The sequence below is a fragment of the Erpetoichthys calabaricus genome, chromosome 2 (genome assembly GCF_900747795.2).
Source record: "Erpetoichthys calabaricus chromosome 2, fErpCal1.3, whole genome shotgun sequence".
NCBI classification, from domain to species: domain Eukaryota; kingdom Metazoa; phylum Chordata; class Cladistia; order Polypteriformes; family Polypteridae; genus Erpetoichthys; species Erpetoichthys calabaricus.
The window spans coordinates 309485793-309502421 of record NC_041395.2 but is presented as its reverse complement, the minus strand read 5'-3'; the positions used below and the strand labels follow the sequence as shown (position 1 = coordinate 309502421).

The 16629-nt window shown below is 35.7% G+C and overlaps 1 protein-coding gene across 2 annotated transcripts in view; it reads right to left on the bottom strand.

Moving 5' to 3' along the window:
• Nucleotides 1-16618, bottom strand: part of pcgf6 (polycomb group ring finger 6) — a 97192-nt gene extending 80574 nt beyond the window's left edge. For both annotated transcript variants that reach the window (XM_051922187.1, XM_051922188.1), the window contains exons 1-6: nt 16071-16618; nt 10388-10487; nt 10207-10303; nt 9507-9562; nt 8748-8807; nt 7292-7406 (exon numbers count right to left, since the gene is read on the bottom strand). In XM_051922187.1, coding sequence (XP_051778147.1) covers nt 7292-7406; nt 8748-8807; nt 9507-9562; nt 10207-10303; nt 10388-10487; nt 16071-16217 — 575 coding nt within the window. In that variant the 5' untranslated portion in view covers nt 16218-16618. The remainder of the gene's footprint in view (nt 1-7291; nt 7407-8747; nt 8808-9506; nt 9563-10206; nt 10304-10387; nt 10488-16070) is intronic.
• Between the last annotated feature and the right edge of the window lie 11 nt (nt 16619-16629).

The following is a 16629-nucleotide window of genomic DNA, read 5'->3' as shown; positions in this document are numbered from 1 at the left end:
CAATACATCCACCTAGATTATATTATACTAGACATTAAGCCCGTTACAATAACGGGCACTAGAATAGTACTGCATAAACATTAGTAGAAACAGTCTATATTAAATGGCAAGGGACTTTGACCTCATTCTTTTTGTTGGTTGTATTTTTCTTTCTTTCAGCCTTTCTTTTGTTGATGTTTATTTGCTGAGCTGATCGTTCTTCGTGGGCTGCCGCCGTGTATTATGTGTGTCTAATTTTCTGTAACAGTAATACTGTCTTGTACGTCCGTAATATACCTTTAATTTTCTCTGGCGGTAATACAGGCGTGCGCGTCGGTAATATGCCTTTAAATTCCTCTGGCTTGTATGTGGCTGTAATATGCGTCACTGTATTGTGTACCTTTAATTTCCTCTCGCAGTAATACTGGTTTGTATTTCCGTAAAACGCCTCTAACTTTCTCTGACAGTAATATCGCGCATCGCACCGTGCCCCGCACATGCGCACTTCACCAGAAGACACACACACGGACACATGGACGCACACAGGGATTTTATTAAAGAGGATACCATGTGATATATACCATAACCGTGATAATTTTTCATTATATTGTGATATTAATTTTTGACCGACCATACCTCTCACCCCCTACCTAGGATTATTAAAGGGTAGATTTATTAAAACATTTTTGAAATGCAGTCTGAGCCTTCATCAACATTAACCAATATTGTCACTTAGATAAATATAAATATGAGGTATGAAAAATTTGGTAGGTTTCTTTTAAAAAATTCTGATTTATATATAGAAAAAATGTTAGCTAAAAAGTTAAATTTGGAGTGTAACTGTTCATAACATACAAATATGCTGTCTATTTAAGGATCTCCAAGTCTCTTAATCATTGCTGTTTTCTACAGGTTAGATGTTGGTAGGTTTGAGAAGGCAAAAAAATAAATAAATAAATAATTAAAAAAAAAAGGTTACTTTCACATAAAGTAGTTATGCATATGAGCACGCTACCTTAAAATGCATCCTACACTGGTTCTTAAGTAATTGGCAGGCACATGGGTTAATGATAGTGAATACTGATCTGATTGGAGCTCAGAGATGGACATACAAACTGATACATAAAGCGCCATACGTAAAGTTATGTGTATTTTCTGTTCAAGTCCTTCTCTAACAATCCACTTTACCTCTGGTTCCTATTGGAAACGAAAAGTTCTTGTGTGAGTGGGCACCCTTGTCAATTACCGCATTCTAATTTAAATAAGCTAAGTTCAATTTAGTAATACGAATCAAGGCTTCTGGATTATCATCCATCCATCCATTATCCAACCCACTATATCCTAACACAGGGTCACGGGGCTCTGCTGGAGCCAATCCCAGCCAACACAGGGCGCAAGGCAAGAAACAAACCCTGGGCAGGTCGCCAGCCCACAGCAGGGCACGCGTGCACACACACACACGGGACAATTTAGAATCGCCAATGCACCTAACCTGCATGTCTTTGGACTGTGGGAGGAAACCGGAGTACCCGGAAGAAACCCATGCAGACACAGGGAGAACATGCAAACTCCACGCAGGGAGGACCCGGGAAACGAACCCGGGTCTCCTAACTGTGAGGCAGCAGCACTACCATACAGATCCATACAGATATGCTGGGGCCAAACTAAATTTATGCAGTGCAGTAAAGATAGTTGCATTTATGTGTATCAAATGCTTTTTCTACATTCATGGATAGTAAGACTTCTGGTGATTCAGATTTTGTGGATGAGCATATTAAATTAAACAGGCATCAAAGATTGGAGGTAGAGTGTCTACCCTATGGTTTGGTCATGTGATGTTACTCAGGGATGCATTTGTCATAAAGAAGATTTAAGAAACTAGACAGGTTGAAGACAGAAATGCATTCACAAACTCAAAAATGGGCATCAGTTGTAGTGCCATCAGTTAAATGGATACAGAATTATTATGCAACTAAATGCTTTTCTGTATAGAAAATACATATTTTCTAAACCAAGGACCAATATTATTGGCAGGTAGCGTGTTGTAGTGGTTAAGGGTTTGCACATAGGAATCCAAACCCTGTGTTTGTGGTATCAAATCCTGCTAATGACACTCTGAGACCATGAGCAAACCTGTGCTCCATTTGGAAATACAAAAGAAATTTAATCAATCTCAGATGATGTAAGTTGCCTTGGATAAAGGCATCAGTCAAATAATAAATGGTAACAACAACAACAATAATATTGGGTCACTAGAGCTACTTACTCTTGAACTTTATAATACACAACTTTACATTAATAAATTAATAATAACAGTTTATTTAAAAGCGCCTTTCAAGGTACCCAGGGACATTGTACAACAATATACAGTACAGAACATCAAAACGTTCTATATACAAACAATTACCAAGATCAATATAAAACAATATTAAAAATATAGGTTTTATGTTTAGGTGTAAAAAAAGAAAGTGAGGCACATGTATGGAGTTCTAAAGGCAGGGCATACCATAACTGTGGCCTTGATACACTAAAAACCCTATCACCCATATGTGCTGTCTGCACAGTGGAATGGTTAAAAGCAAGGAGTTAGAAGAATGAAGTGAACGCGATGGAATATATGTACATAATAAAAAAAGCCAAGTAATGGGGACCTAGATCATGAACAGCCTTAAAAACTAAAAGGAGAAATTTATATTGAATGTGGAATGGGACTGGTAGCCAATGTCATTTTAAAAGTGTAGGAGTAATATGCTCCTGTAACCACCTTTGCAACTGAATTTTGTACAAACTGTAACTTGTTTAGACTTCAAGCAGGGATACCAAAAAAACACTGCATTGCAACAGTCCAGTCGCGAGGTGACAAAAGCATAAGTGTCTCAGATTCAGTATCAGAGAGTAATGGACACAGCCTTGAAATTTGCTTAAGGTGGACAATGGCAACCTTGGTAATATTATTAATATGTGGATCAAAGGAGAGTGTGAGATCAAGAATCACACCAAGATTTTTAACCTATACAGGCAAAGATATGATAAACCCTGGGATTTTCAATGAGACATTATCTATTTTCCTTAAGGTGCATGGAAATGCAATAATTAAAGCCTCAGTTTTATCACTATTTAGTCTGAGAAAGCTTTCAGACAACCAGTGTTGATGTCAACAAAACAGGCATCCAATGCCGGAGGAGGTAATGTTTGCATAAGCCCTGTGTATAAATAAATCTGTGCATCATCAGCTTAACAATGAAACCATTGATCAAGTCATCAAATAATGGAACCAAAAGGAATCATATAAATGATAAACAGAAGAAGGCCAAGAGCTGATCCCTGAGGGACAGCAGGAAACAAATAAGATGGGCCAGACCTAAACCTACCGTTGGTAACAAATAGCCATTGGTCCTTAAGGTACGATTTAAACCACACAAGAGCATTTCCAGCAATATTTAACTCATTATCAAGTCTAAACAAAAGAATGCCATGATGTACTGTATCAAAAGCAGCAGTAAGGTCTAAAAAGATCATTAGTGTTAAAAGACCATGATCTGCTGCTATTAGGAGATCATTAGTCATCCCAACAAGTGTTGTGCCCATATTGTAATTGGCCCAAAAACCAGGTTAAAATTCCTCAAACAGATCATTAAAGGAAAGATGGCCTTCCACATGGTCCTCGACAGCACATTCCAAGATATTAGTAAGAAGATTTGAAATAGGTTGATAGTTTTTAAAATCCTCAGGGACAAGTCCAAGTTTTTTGAGGACAGGTGTAACAGCAGCCATCTTTGGGCTAGAAGGGACCAAGCCAGTATAAGGAGATAATTGATATATATAACACTGGTGATAAAAGTAAGAAGAAAAGGCAAAGCAGCCTTTGTTGCCAAGTTGCCTGAAGAACCTCGAAAACTTGCATATTATAATCTGTTCAGTTAGCCAATAAAAGGTGTCCTTTTACTTCACTTGTCATTGCATTTAACTTGAGGATTCTGGCATTTGACGCATTAATGATATAGACCACAAGTTCTCAAGATTTACAGCAGGAGACAGTTCAGTAGTTATTGCAGAACAGCAGCGTGAAAGAAAAAAAAAAAAAAACAGGCATCCAGATCAAGTCAATGTTATTCATAGAGAGATAATAGTTAAAATTCCAATGTTCACTTCTGCGACATTACCTAGGTCGGTGCAGAATTCCTAAACGTCTGAATGGAAGAAGCGATGTCAGGGTTCGGCGCTCCATACTCTGACAAGCATAAATCTCTGAAAAAGAGTATCTGATAGCCATAATCCAGTTGAAGGGCATATTTATAATCCAGATTCAGCAGAAAATCCACAGGATTCATGAAGCAAACCAAGCAGGTAGGCATCAGACAATATGGCCAATAATATCCAAGAGAAAATCCATTTTTTAATCCATGGGGGGGAGAAGCAGCAGCCAAAAAGCACCAGCATTATATCTCAGAACCCAGACGTGACTGAACCCAATAACATTTTTGTTTGTTTTGTTTAAACAATGCACTCAAGTTCAGTATTTCTTTCTGTGTTTTTTGTCAGTTGTATGTTGTTCCCAGAATGTATATGCAATGCAGTGCATGATGCGATACCCTTGGAGTCTGCAACACTGTAATCAAAGGGTGTGTGTGTGTTTGGGGGGGGGTGGATTTTAGGTCAGTTTTTCAGTGCCATGCCAAGAGGCTTGATAAGAACTAGCATGCACCTAGGAATAAGAGAAGTCAACAGCAAAAAACGTTGCTTGAAAACCACTGAGCTTTGTACCTCCCTTGAGTTTCACTGAACTGTTTTTTTTCTTATTTACAACAGGATCATGTCTCTTTTTTCTTGTCCAGGACACTTCCCCCCACCCCCCCCTTTTTCAGTTGTCTGTCAAACTCTATTGGTTAGTAATAGTATTCACATGGCCCATCAATCACTTCATTTGAATAAAGCACAATCTCAGCACAGTGGAGAGCGCGCAAGTTAGCATAATTCTAATAAATGTTGACAGATAAAAAAAATTTACTGGCACAAAAAAAAAAAAAAAAAAAAAAAAAAAGGTGTTGGCAAATTTTCTTAACTCTGTATTGTCACCAAATTGTAATAAAATGCATTATGGTATTTTTGAGATTTTGGGACATTTAGTTTATAGCTTTGAATTTCCTAAATACTGATATTTAAAAATGTCCTTTCTTAGCCGATACTTAGTACCTTAGATGTATCATTCTGCCAAATTTCACTTTTTAACTAAATGGCAAAGAGTGTTTTTGTTAATAAATCAGTGAGTGAATGAATCAGTAAACTATGCATTTTTAAAATATTTTTACATAGTGTGCATAAAAATAGTATGTGTATACGTGCAAACACATGCATATTATATATATATATATATATATATATATATATGGAAGAGAAGGTCTGTGATACGGTTTGCATATTTGCAGTTGGAGATCCACAAAGGGAGAAAAAACGAATCACGTATCATAAAATAGTTTTATTCCTGAGCTTTCAACCCCTATCAGGGGTCTTCATCAGAGGATAATGCTTAGACTTACAAGAATCAAAGGCAATATATAGCAACACATTCAGGGGGGTGGGGGTGGGGGGGGTTGTATAGTTTAATTATTGTGTACATGTCCTTCTTAAGTTGGCATATGCTGGATTTGTCTAAGTGTCTGTTGATGGCGTTTTCAGTATATACACACACTGTAGAGACAGACAGACACACAGACAATACATAGAAGGGTGTCCTTTTGTAAAATAAAACTTTGCCCACACAATAAATGCTCAAGGATAGAACTTTCCTAGTTGTAGCTCCATTGATGAAATAATGACCTCTGAGACTACAGATTATGATTATGTATTCTGAACTGTGAGAATAATCAGTTATTGGCAAAAACTTCTCCCAGCACAATAATGATGACAAACATAACAAACACAATTAAGTCCTATATGGAGCAGAAGTTTGCAGATGGAACACTAACAGAATTAGCAGCCTCTGAGCACCAACCTCAAAATAAATTAAACTATAAGGAATCAGTTGGACAGGTAAAAGAAAGAAAGAAAAAAAAAGCTAAAGGGCTATGGCAAATCCTGATTTCATACTAATGAAGGACACCTACATATTTTTGTAAGTGTTGCTGAAAACCATTTGCAACAATTAAAGTTATACTAAATGATAAAGGAAAGATACACAAAAACACTCTCCCATTTGGTATTTATTAATAAGCTACTTGGGATTTGGAACAACTTCACAGATTCTATTTCTAAAGATTTTATTAAATGAGAAGCAGATACCAAAGTCTAATCATTAAACCACATTTGTGGTACTGGGTTTTCTTTTCAACTGTTCCTAGTCACTGCTCAATAGTTGTTTTACTAAAATGTTTTGACAAAACCAACAATTATCCACAACTAACTTCATACTATTTACTTATAGAACAAAACTTGTTCTTATGTGCATGTTAACTTCAAGCTTTAATGTAGATGGAAAAAATGGCATTATTTAAAAAAAATGAAAACATTAAGTGTAACATCCAGTGAAACATGAAGTTGTCAAACTTGCTTAGTCCAACTTAGGGTTAGATGCACATAGCAACAACCTGCCAGCATTGAGCGCAAGGCAGGAACAACCTCTAGATGTTCCAGTCTTTTGTAGGGCTGCCCACACATACTGTATGAGACCTCTAATTAGCCTAATCTGTACATTTTTGAGATGTCAAGAGAAAAAAATAATGCAGACTGAGGGAGAAGGAAATACTTTAAAATAAATGGCATGGGATTTAAAGTTAAAACATTTCGATATGAGAGCAGAGCTAACCACTGCCTACTGTGCTGTCCATAAATTAAGATATTGTTAAAAAAAAATAAAAATTGATCGACCATAGCATGACAAATAATTTCAAACTAGTTTAATGTAATGTAAGGTCACAGAGGACCTAGCACATTTTTACAGCACTGTTTGTAATCATAACATGACAAACATCCTCAAACTGGCCTAATTCAATTCAAACAGGGAATCTAGCTTATGTTAGCAGCAATGAGCACAGGACAGGAAACAGGGTTCACTTGTGCAGACACACACTCTCATGCTCAGACCCAATATGTAATTATCAGTCAATGTGTCTTACACACAGGAAGAATGTGCAAACACCCGATGGAAAACAAACAGATGTACGATTCAAACCTAGGATGCTGAATCAGTGAAGTGCCAGCACAACCCACTACATCACCATGTTGTCCAATTAGAGTAATTCTTGTAAATTAAAAGGAGCATTGGTGATTGATTAAATTCTTATTGAATCTTCAACAAGCCATCTGATCAACTTACCCAACAAACTCCAGCAATAGGGAGACATCAAGCTCTGGTGGAATCCTGAAGACGGATTGAGCATGCAAGCCTCTTCTCTGTTTTCCTGGTTTTACTGTACAAGGCTGTGGAGTTGCTACAACAAAGTGCAAAAATTAAATCACAACAATTGACATTTAACTTTTAAAGAAGAACAAATACACATGCTTCCTCTGAGCAGGTTTCCCAGTTAGACATTGGAATGTGAGTGTGTAATATCAATCTTTGCTTTTCTACACATTTTTAAATGTACTCCTCTAGATGGCACCATAGGAAGTTTTTTTTTTTATTTTACAACTCCTGTGTTGTTTTAGTTTCACACTTGGATCCATTGTATTAAGGGAAAATGACATTTGATCCACTTGAAATCTTCCCAAGTAAGTGCTACTGAAATTACAACAAAAAAGTTATTTAGTCTTTCAACATATAATCCAGGTGATCTCTGATGTGGCTATTCAATGCATCTGTGAAATGTTGCATACATTGTTGCAGTCTCAGGGCAGCTTTTCTCATTTTAGTAATGAAACTTTAGTTATATTTTGGTACTTTTTGGATTCATGAATGATTCTTCTGGCTCAGCTGCCCTTGTCCACTTTGTGACTTAAAGTGTCTAAATTATGAATATATTTCAATATACTAATGATGCAATAGACTTTGCCCTGAGAATCTTCACACTTTGAATGATATCATACCTCTGTTTAGATCTACAATTTCTCACAAGTCTGTTTAAGTCAAGAGTTTCCAAGTTCAGCCCTGTCCCCCCACCAATAAGGCACCTCGCCCTGGTGGCTATAGGTTTTTGTCCCAATCAGCTTCACAATCAGTAAGTCATTCTTATTTTTAACTGATTCAATTTAATTAGATAACCTTCTTTTGCATTCAAAACAGTATAGTAGCGTGAGATTTGCATTTATAACAATTTTTTTTCCCCATTTAAAATGCTTATCTGTTTTGTTATTTTTATAGGGATTTTCTATGTTAATTGTCAGTACTTGGAAACACTGACTGGAGTGTACACAGGTGCAAATGACAGTGAACATTAAACGGCATCAACAGCTAAATTCAATGTTATCCAAGTGTGTACTTAATACCAAGTGTAGGAGAAAGGAGCAGAACATTTCTGGAAGACAAAGAACTTTTCTTGTAATTTTAAAAAGGGACATTTACAAAGACACATTCCTTTTCTATGCTAGGACAGCTTATGTCATTCAATTATTAAAAAATGCACCTTGCCCTGTAATTTTTTTTATATATCTATATCTCACACACACACACACTATATATATATATATATATATATATATATATATATATATATATATATATATATATATATACACACACACACATACATACATACATACATACATACATACACACACACACACACACATATATGATCATATAGATCTGAAAAAATACTTTCCTCTACACTTACTTAATTTTGGTACTTCAAGTCCTCTTTCTTTGTAAAATTCATGCATCCGTTTTTTCTCATCTTAAACAAAGATTTTTCAAATACATTACTTCTTCATAAAACATGTTATTGTGTGCGCTTAAACAAAATAGTACCTTTTTACTAACCATGTACATAACAGCTTTCAGAAATGAGGAAACAACATAAAACGATGAAATTAACAATTCAGTGCTTGAGAGTTTTACAGTCTGAAAAAGATGCATTACACTGACTGTATACAGAGAAATTAGCTTCCACATAACACATGAAATTAAAACATTCTTTGGATCACCTTAATTAAAAGCCAACTTCTGTATAATAAATGCAAGTTTAATCAATGAAAACAAATGTGAAATGGAAATCATAAATATAAAACTCATATACAAGTCTCCAAACAAAAGGATGTACAGTACAAACTAGTAGCAATACCAAATCCTGCTACTGACACTGTGTGACTATTAGCATGTCACTTGACCTGCCTGAGCTCCGATTGGAAAACCAAAAGAAATGTAACCAATTGTATCATAAATGTTGTATGTTGCCTTGGATAAAGGTATCACCCAAATAAGTACTTGTAAATGCAATACAACTTACAAATTCAGACAATAAAACAGCAACAAGTCTATTATTTCTAACATTCTCAAGTATCTTAAAACTGTAAACAACAATGTAGTAGTTCATAAACATATGAAAGAAATTTAAGTTGTTTCTTTTTGACTTTATATTTAGTTCAGAACTTACTTCTTTCTAAATTCGGAACTAACTTATATACTATATCTTGTAGCTGTCGGTCCAGTCTAAAATTGAGAGAGGGGGGGGGAAAAAAAATTCATCAAATGAATAATCATCTACATATAGTCCATGACATGCTTGCAAATCACTCCATCCCTTATGCTGAATATCATAACTGAACATCATAAGAACACAAGAAATTTGACAAATAAGACCAGTCAGTCAATCAGGCTCATTTGTTTAGCTAATAGCCAAGCTGTCCCAGTATCTAATCCAGATATTTCTTAAAGGCTGTCAAGGTGTGTTCCAGATTCCTACACTTCTTTGCATGAAGAAGTGCTTCCAGGCTTCTGTCTTAAATGTGCTCCAATACCAGCATTTTCCATAACCTCTCCCCATTACCTAATTACTTTTCACAATTCTGTTCTAAAGTAAGAGGTTTACAAACTACAGTATTTTAAGTACTTAATCTGGCAAAACTACAACTTCAAATTAACTACTTAGAAAAATTGACTTTGTAAATGACCATAATCTATTAAGCCATTTAGAAAAAAGCTAGTTTGTCCAACATTTTACTTAGAATAAAAAAAAAACCAACTTAGTCACTTGAATTGAGATCCCATTTTAGAGTGCCAAAATAAGTGATTGGATTGCTTTAGGCTGTGTTTTAGGCCTTCATTTTAAAATAGTATATAAAATATAAAATTACCTTATGTTGTAAAGAGGTTGAGTTTGATGGACAACTACATTACATTTTGGACATCTGTTGCTATAGAAGAAGTGTTTCACAATACAACTTTTGCAAACTGCAAGAAAAAACAAAGGTTAAAACAAAATTAATGTGTGTGTGTGTACTAATAACCTTACCCAAAGAAAACAGCTCAACTCACATGTATGCAAACATTCAGTGATGGTTGTAGCCTCGATGAAGAAACCAGTGCAGATTGTACATCGAATAAAAGGAGACACATCAGTTATGGAGATGGTACGCTATTAAACAGAGATACACATTAACGCATGTTATTAAGCATCACATCCATTATCCTAAGTGTCCTCTTAAAATGGACCATATGACTTAAGATTGAAGAATTTCCAAGCAGTTACAAAGTTTGAAATAACCCATTTTATGCGGCAGTAGACTAGCATGAAAATAACCAAGTGAAGTAAAATACAAAAAACACTTCTCTAATTAGCTTTATGACTTATTTATGCATATCAGGTATGAAATATCTTCTGACATTTGCTTACTTGCACTGTAATGTGGTTTAACTAATGTGTCCTTGAAATTCTGGGAAGTTTTTTTTTTTCTTTAAATATGCAACTTAAAGCAGATCATGATATAAAGCTGGCTCATCATTATCTGTAAATCTGTCCATAAGTCCAGTTTATTTTGATTGCTATGATGTCTGGAAATTGAGGTTTTATCACAAAAACAACAGAATCAGAAATGAAAAGGGAAAAAACTGATACTGTGCCATTTCAATTAATTTCCTCTGAAGCATCTAAAAGCTCTCTCTCAATATGCGCTGGAGCGGTGAATTTAATATGTAGGATTATAAACCCATAAATGGCTTTTCTGACCTTGACTTATTTTGTCTTGGAATCTTCCATGGGCAAAACATGATTATCCACATAATTAGCTCTCTTATTGACTTTTCATTAATAGTATACTATAGTCATGAAACAGCTAATCCTACTGCCATAAAACAGCTAGTAGTACCCCATATACTTAAATACTTTTTAGTCTGGCAAAATTACAACAGAGATGACAAAAAAAAAATACAGAAATACATTAAAGTTCAATTAAATTATTTTACTGAAAATATTTATTTGTAAATGAAAAAAGAAACCTCCAAATTCACTTACAAGTAAAATACATTACAGAGATTCTTAAATAAGAAATTCTTGGATTTGTGAATGTAAACATGTATACGATCACTGGGAAGTTCCTTTAAGCCTTAAATTGGACAAACTTTAGGTCTGTCTATGAAAAAGCATATATTAATTTATAATTGAATTTCAATAGTTTATAAAACTGATATAACATAGCATTCTTCATCAATTCAGTTTTGTGGGCAGCAGATCCCATACTGAGGCTTCAATTTAAAATCAATTAAGCTACTATGCAGGTCTTTGCAGATGTGACAGAAAAAAACAGAATACCCATTTCAAAAAATCCTATGTGGTTTATAAAATGAATGACACAAATCTAAAATTACTCATTTTCAACGATCATTTCTACATCTTCATTAGAAAATGTGATCAATCTTTTCTGTTACTGCAAACTAACAGAAAAGCTTCCATTTGTCTATTAATTGCTCGACCATTTATTTTAAGGTTAACAGGAATTTGGGAATTATAAAAAAAAAAGAGAAAATATATTGTATGACAAAATATCTTTTACAGTTCTTAAGGAGCTACTCTTTCCTATTAAACAGTCTAGCTAGTGAATGTACTGTAGTTAGTAGTAAAAATAATCAGAAACTAAGAGGTAATTTTTTACAATCCCCATGCATCAGAGGTTTGTTTTTGTGACCCTAAACATTGAAAGCTTTAGAAAGAAAAATGTTATATTTTACAGCTGTGAAAATGTCCTGATTTGATTGTAGGTACTCTACATATACCACTTATTTGGATCAATGCACACACTTATAAACCACAGTATAACTGATTGATAAAAATACCCTCCCACTATAACCAAAAGTAATTATATGACAACCATCCATCCTTCCATCCAATCATCTTCCAAACCTGATTATCCAGAGCAGGGTTGCAGGGCAGCCGATTTGAAAATATGAAACTAAAATATTAATGATGTAAATATGTGTCAAATTTACATATGTATGATAGGTGTCACCATAATGAAACAGAATTTTGCTATCACCAAGACAGGAGCAATCCACAGTTTTTAAGTTTTTTTTTTTAATTTGATAGACTCCAAAATACCTTCCAAGCAATGCCCTAGCTTAGGTTACTGCTGCCAGAAATGTTTAAACAAACACTGAATCTGTGGGTTTAAATACCTTTAGGTAAAGAAAACATTATGAAATATATTCACCTCAATAAAAGGATAAGTGTCTGTTTTTCCGTCCGTTTGCTATGTCTCTGTCGTTCCAAAAGATGGCGCATCACAAACATTTATAGTAATAAAATGCATTGCAATCGTCATTCCAATAGATACTGCATCATAAACATTAACACTGCTTTTACAAATCCCATACCTAATAGCATATAGAGACATGAAAATTGCACAGTGTACTGCAAATGTTAACGCCGAGATCTACTGTAAGTTCATTACTTATTCTTCAACCCGTCTTAAACAGGTAGCACAGCTACTGCTCTTATACCTTCACATTTTTCTAAAAATAAACAAACAGAGTCAAGTTCCTCCTTATGAAATTCAAAACAACATTACATGACTAAGGCCAGAAGCACAGTATACAACTTCAAGCCAGGGAACATGCAACACGTATTAAATGCATCTTGAAGATATGATTACATGACAAGGAATCTCTGGAGATGAGGGTTTACATGCCTCCCTCATGACTATTTAATACAAATACAAATTTCCAAAGTATCACAAGCTCACCACATTCTGACGGACAAATGACATGTGATTTAATAATTTAGTTAAAAGAATGACTGATATGTGGATTAATTGTTTACTGAGCTATACGTCTTTATTTTCTTATTCTAGGAAAAAAATTTTTTTGCCAAAACTTTACAAGCTAAAACTTTGTCATTTTAGTTTTGAAAACTATATCCTTTTACGTACTGTTTCCTTGCTTAATAGGTTTACAGACTGATAGGGTAAGTACTTTCAAATGTACGGGGTACAGTGAAAATCTGACGTGGATGTGCTAAATCTCCGAAGTGCTTGCTTTTCATAAAGGTTGTTGCATCCCAACTCTGACAAAACTGAATGATAAGGGGGTTAAATTACTTGAGTGCAATATTCACTTGTGTACTCATGAAGAAACTTTTTTTTTTTTTTTTTTTTTAACCAGAACAGTAAGTAATAACTAACCTTTAGTACTGCTGTCTGCACTGCTCATTGCTGACCAACAATGGCTCACTGTAACTGAAAAGTTAAGTTTTTCTTTCTTTTCCTCTTTCCTATTCCTCTTTTTTAGTTATTCTGGTGTGTGTTCAGACTATAGTGTGTGTATACATATTTATCAATCTATTTATTTGAAGTGCTTCTGTAAAACCCCTCATTTCTCCCTGTGGAGAATGCATCTATTTATAAAAGTATTTGTAGTACTAGGGTGTTGTACCATGTTAGCCCTTATGAATGTAGAGAAAAGCCAAGCAAAATGATTACATCTTGCCTGAAGAAGGGGCCTGAGTTGCCTCGAAAGCTTGTATATTGTAATCTAAATGAAGAAGGGGCCTGAGTTGCCTCGAAAGCTTGCATATTGTAATCTTTTTAGTTAGCCAATAAAAGGTGTCATTTTGCTTGGCTTTTCTCTAAAAGTATTTGAATAGAACTGAGACATAGAAGGGTAAATTAGAAAGAAAGTAGCAAAGAAAAAGTACACATTTAAAGTTATGGCAAAATTAAGTCTGCATATGAACAACCTAGAAATACTTATAGGCATATAACTAAACAATTTGACCAAATAAAGGAATGGTGCTCTGAATGTGAAATTAGTCGGGGGAAACAAAAACTAATCATTGGGGGTACTGAACATGAAAAGCATTGCTTTAACGTACAGTACTTAATTTATTACAAAAAGCAAACAGCCACTAAGTGATTACAAAATTGTTCAATATATCTTATATGTTGTTGATTTTCACTGAAGCCTGGAAAACCACTACATGCAATTCTTCTCAAAACCAGCCATATTTATACACAACACTTTCCAACGTGAGCACCCTTATACAGCTCAATACAAATCCAATGCTATCAAGACTTTAAACTAAATGTTTCTCACTTCATCTTTTCAATGTTTCTTCTCTCCTTTCTGAAAAACTGGAATGTGCTATTAATCAAGTCTCTTTCTTCTAGAGAACAGACTGCTTGGTATCCTAATTAGCCAGGCTTCAAGACAGGCCATTCGACTGAAACAGCTCTGCACACTGTTGTCCACATCTTATAGCTGAGTAGTACTACCAAAACACCATTAGTCTTCATCCTACTAGATCTACAGTTTGCCTCTGACTCTGTCAAGCACCAGATATTTATTGCCACCCTGTCTGACCTCGGCATCACTGAGACTACCCTCAGGTGGTTTGAATCCCAACTCTTGGGCAGATCCTATTGTGTGTCCTGGTGGAGATAGATATCAAGGATGCACCAGTAAAGCAAAAGGGTTGCCCCAAGGATCAGTGATTGGCCTTCTCCTCTTCTCCCTACACACCTCCTCACTAGGCCCTTTCATCCTGTCCCATAGTTTCTTCTACCAGAGCTATGCCGATTATACGCAGCTGCACGTGTCATTCCCTCCAGGGAATCTCTGTGGGTCTCACTGATACTGCAACCTAGGAGAAGAAACATTATCTCCAGCTCAGCTGGCAAAGACTGAAGTTATTGTTATCCCAGACTGTTCATCTATTCAACTGCCTCTCACTGCTCAGCTCATTATTGCTAACACACGCCATTGTCTGTGCACAAAATTTGAGTTGGTGATCGATGACCAGCTGTCCTTCACTAATCATGCTGCAATGATGTCTCAATCTTACACAATAATTCTATACCACATCTGCAAAATCGGACCATACCTGACAAAGTAGGAAGCAGAACTCCTTGTCTAGGCTTTGGTCTTGTCACATCTAGACTAATGCCACTCTCTGCATGCAAAAGTACCAGCACTGTGTCACCAAGGTGCTGAAGATAATTCTAAATTTGGCGGCACGTCTGGTGTTCAACCGGCAGAGGTGGGCACAACACTCACCTTTACAGATCACTACATTGGCTTCCTGTAGTTACACATTATTAAATTCAAAATCATAATGCTTGCCTAAAGAGTATTCAATGTGTCAGCACCTATATAAGGAGACACTTGTCTATGTCCTCTGCTCCTTCTTGACTATTTGGGTCTGCTGATCAATGGCGCCTGGTGATGCCACCAATGTGTGTCATCAAATCTTAATCCAGACTCTTCTCATGTGTAACTCCTACTCCTCTATTCGAAATTCTGACTAACTCAATGTGTCTATGATGAGCTTGAAGACTCTCTTGTTCGGTAAATTTTTGTCTAAAGTAGTTTGTTTTTTGTAACCAGCTTGTACTTTGGTCTGGGCTTTTCACTTGTGATCAATAACGCAACCTTATTCTTTAAAACTTGTTCCCAAACTGTATCCTAGACTATTTAGTCGATAATAGCGTAAGTAAATATATGCAAACGTCAATACTTAATGTAAATGATAAAAAAAATTCGTGTTTCTTAAGATATATTTTGTCAATTCAGGAATTAAAGTTTGGCTGAACTGTGGTTTTCTTAAATTTTCTTTCTTTCTTTATTCTGCCCCGTTCTTAAATTTTCTTTCTTTCTTTCTTTATTCTGCCCCGTTTTAATGTATAAGAGAAAAGAGGCAGAAGACTAGCGCACACAGTTTCGCCCGTTTTACCTCGTCGTCCTCCTGGGGACCCTCTGACGGTTGCATACTATCTTGCAGCTCAGGTCCCCCAACACCGAGGGTGCTGTCCGTTTCATCCACCTCACCATCCATAGTTTCCTTCTGGTGCTCGTCATCAAAGGAACACGAAAGCTCCATGTGGTTACATTCGTCAACAAACGTGAACTTTAATTATCGACCATTATGGTAGAATACCAAATAAGAATACGCAACGGTGGAAAAGCTTTTCCTCCTTCGTTTTTTCAATTGTTTCCACCGCAAGTCACACAGGCGGCAGCTTTAATGCGGATACACCATACAGTTTAAGGTTTGTTAAAGAATGCCGGTTTATTAAAGTCGCCTCTTAAAACCCTCGAGAAAGTTCTGTCTGTTAATACGATAACACATCCTTATGAATAAGAAATATAAAAACGTTCAAATGCGTAATAAAATGAAAATCCTGGAACCTCCACTTTCCCGATTTTTTCAGCGCCTCCGAAATGAGAGCGCGGTTCGATAGACAGCCAATCCGTGGGCAGAGCTACTAACAAGTGTCGTAAAGCCTGCCCAT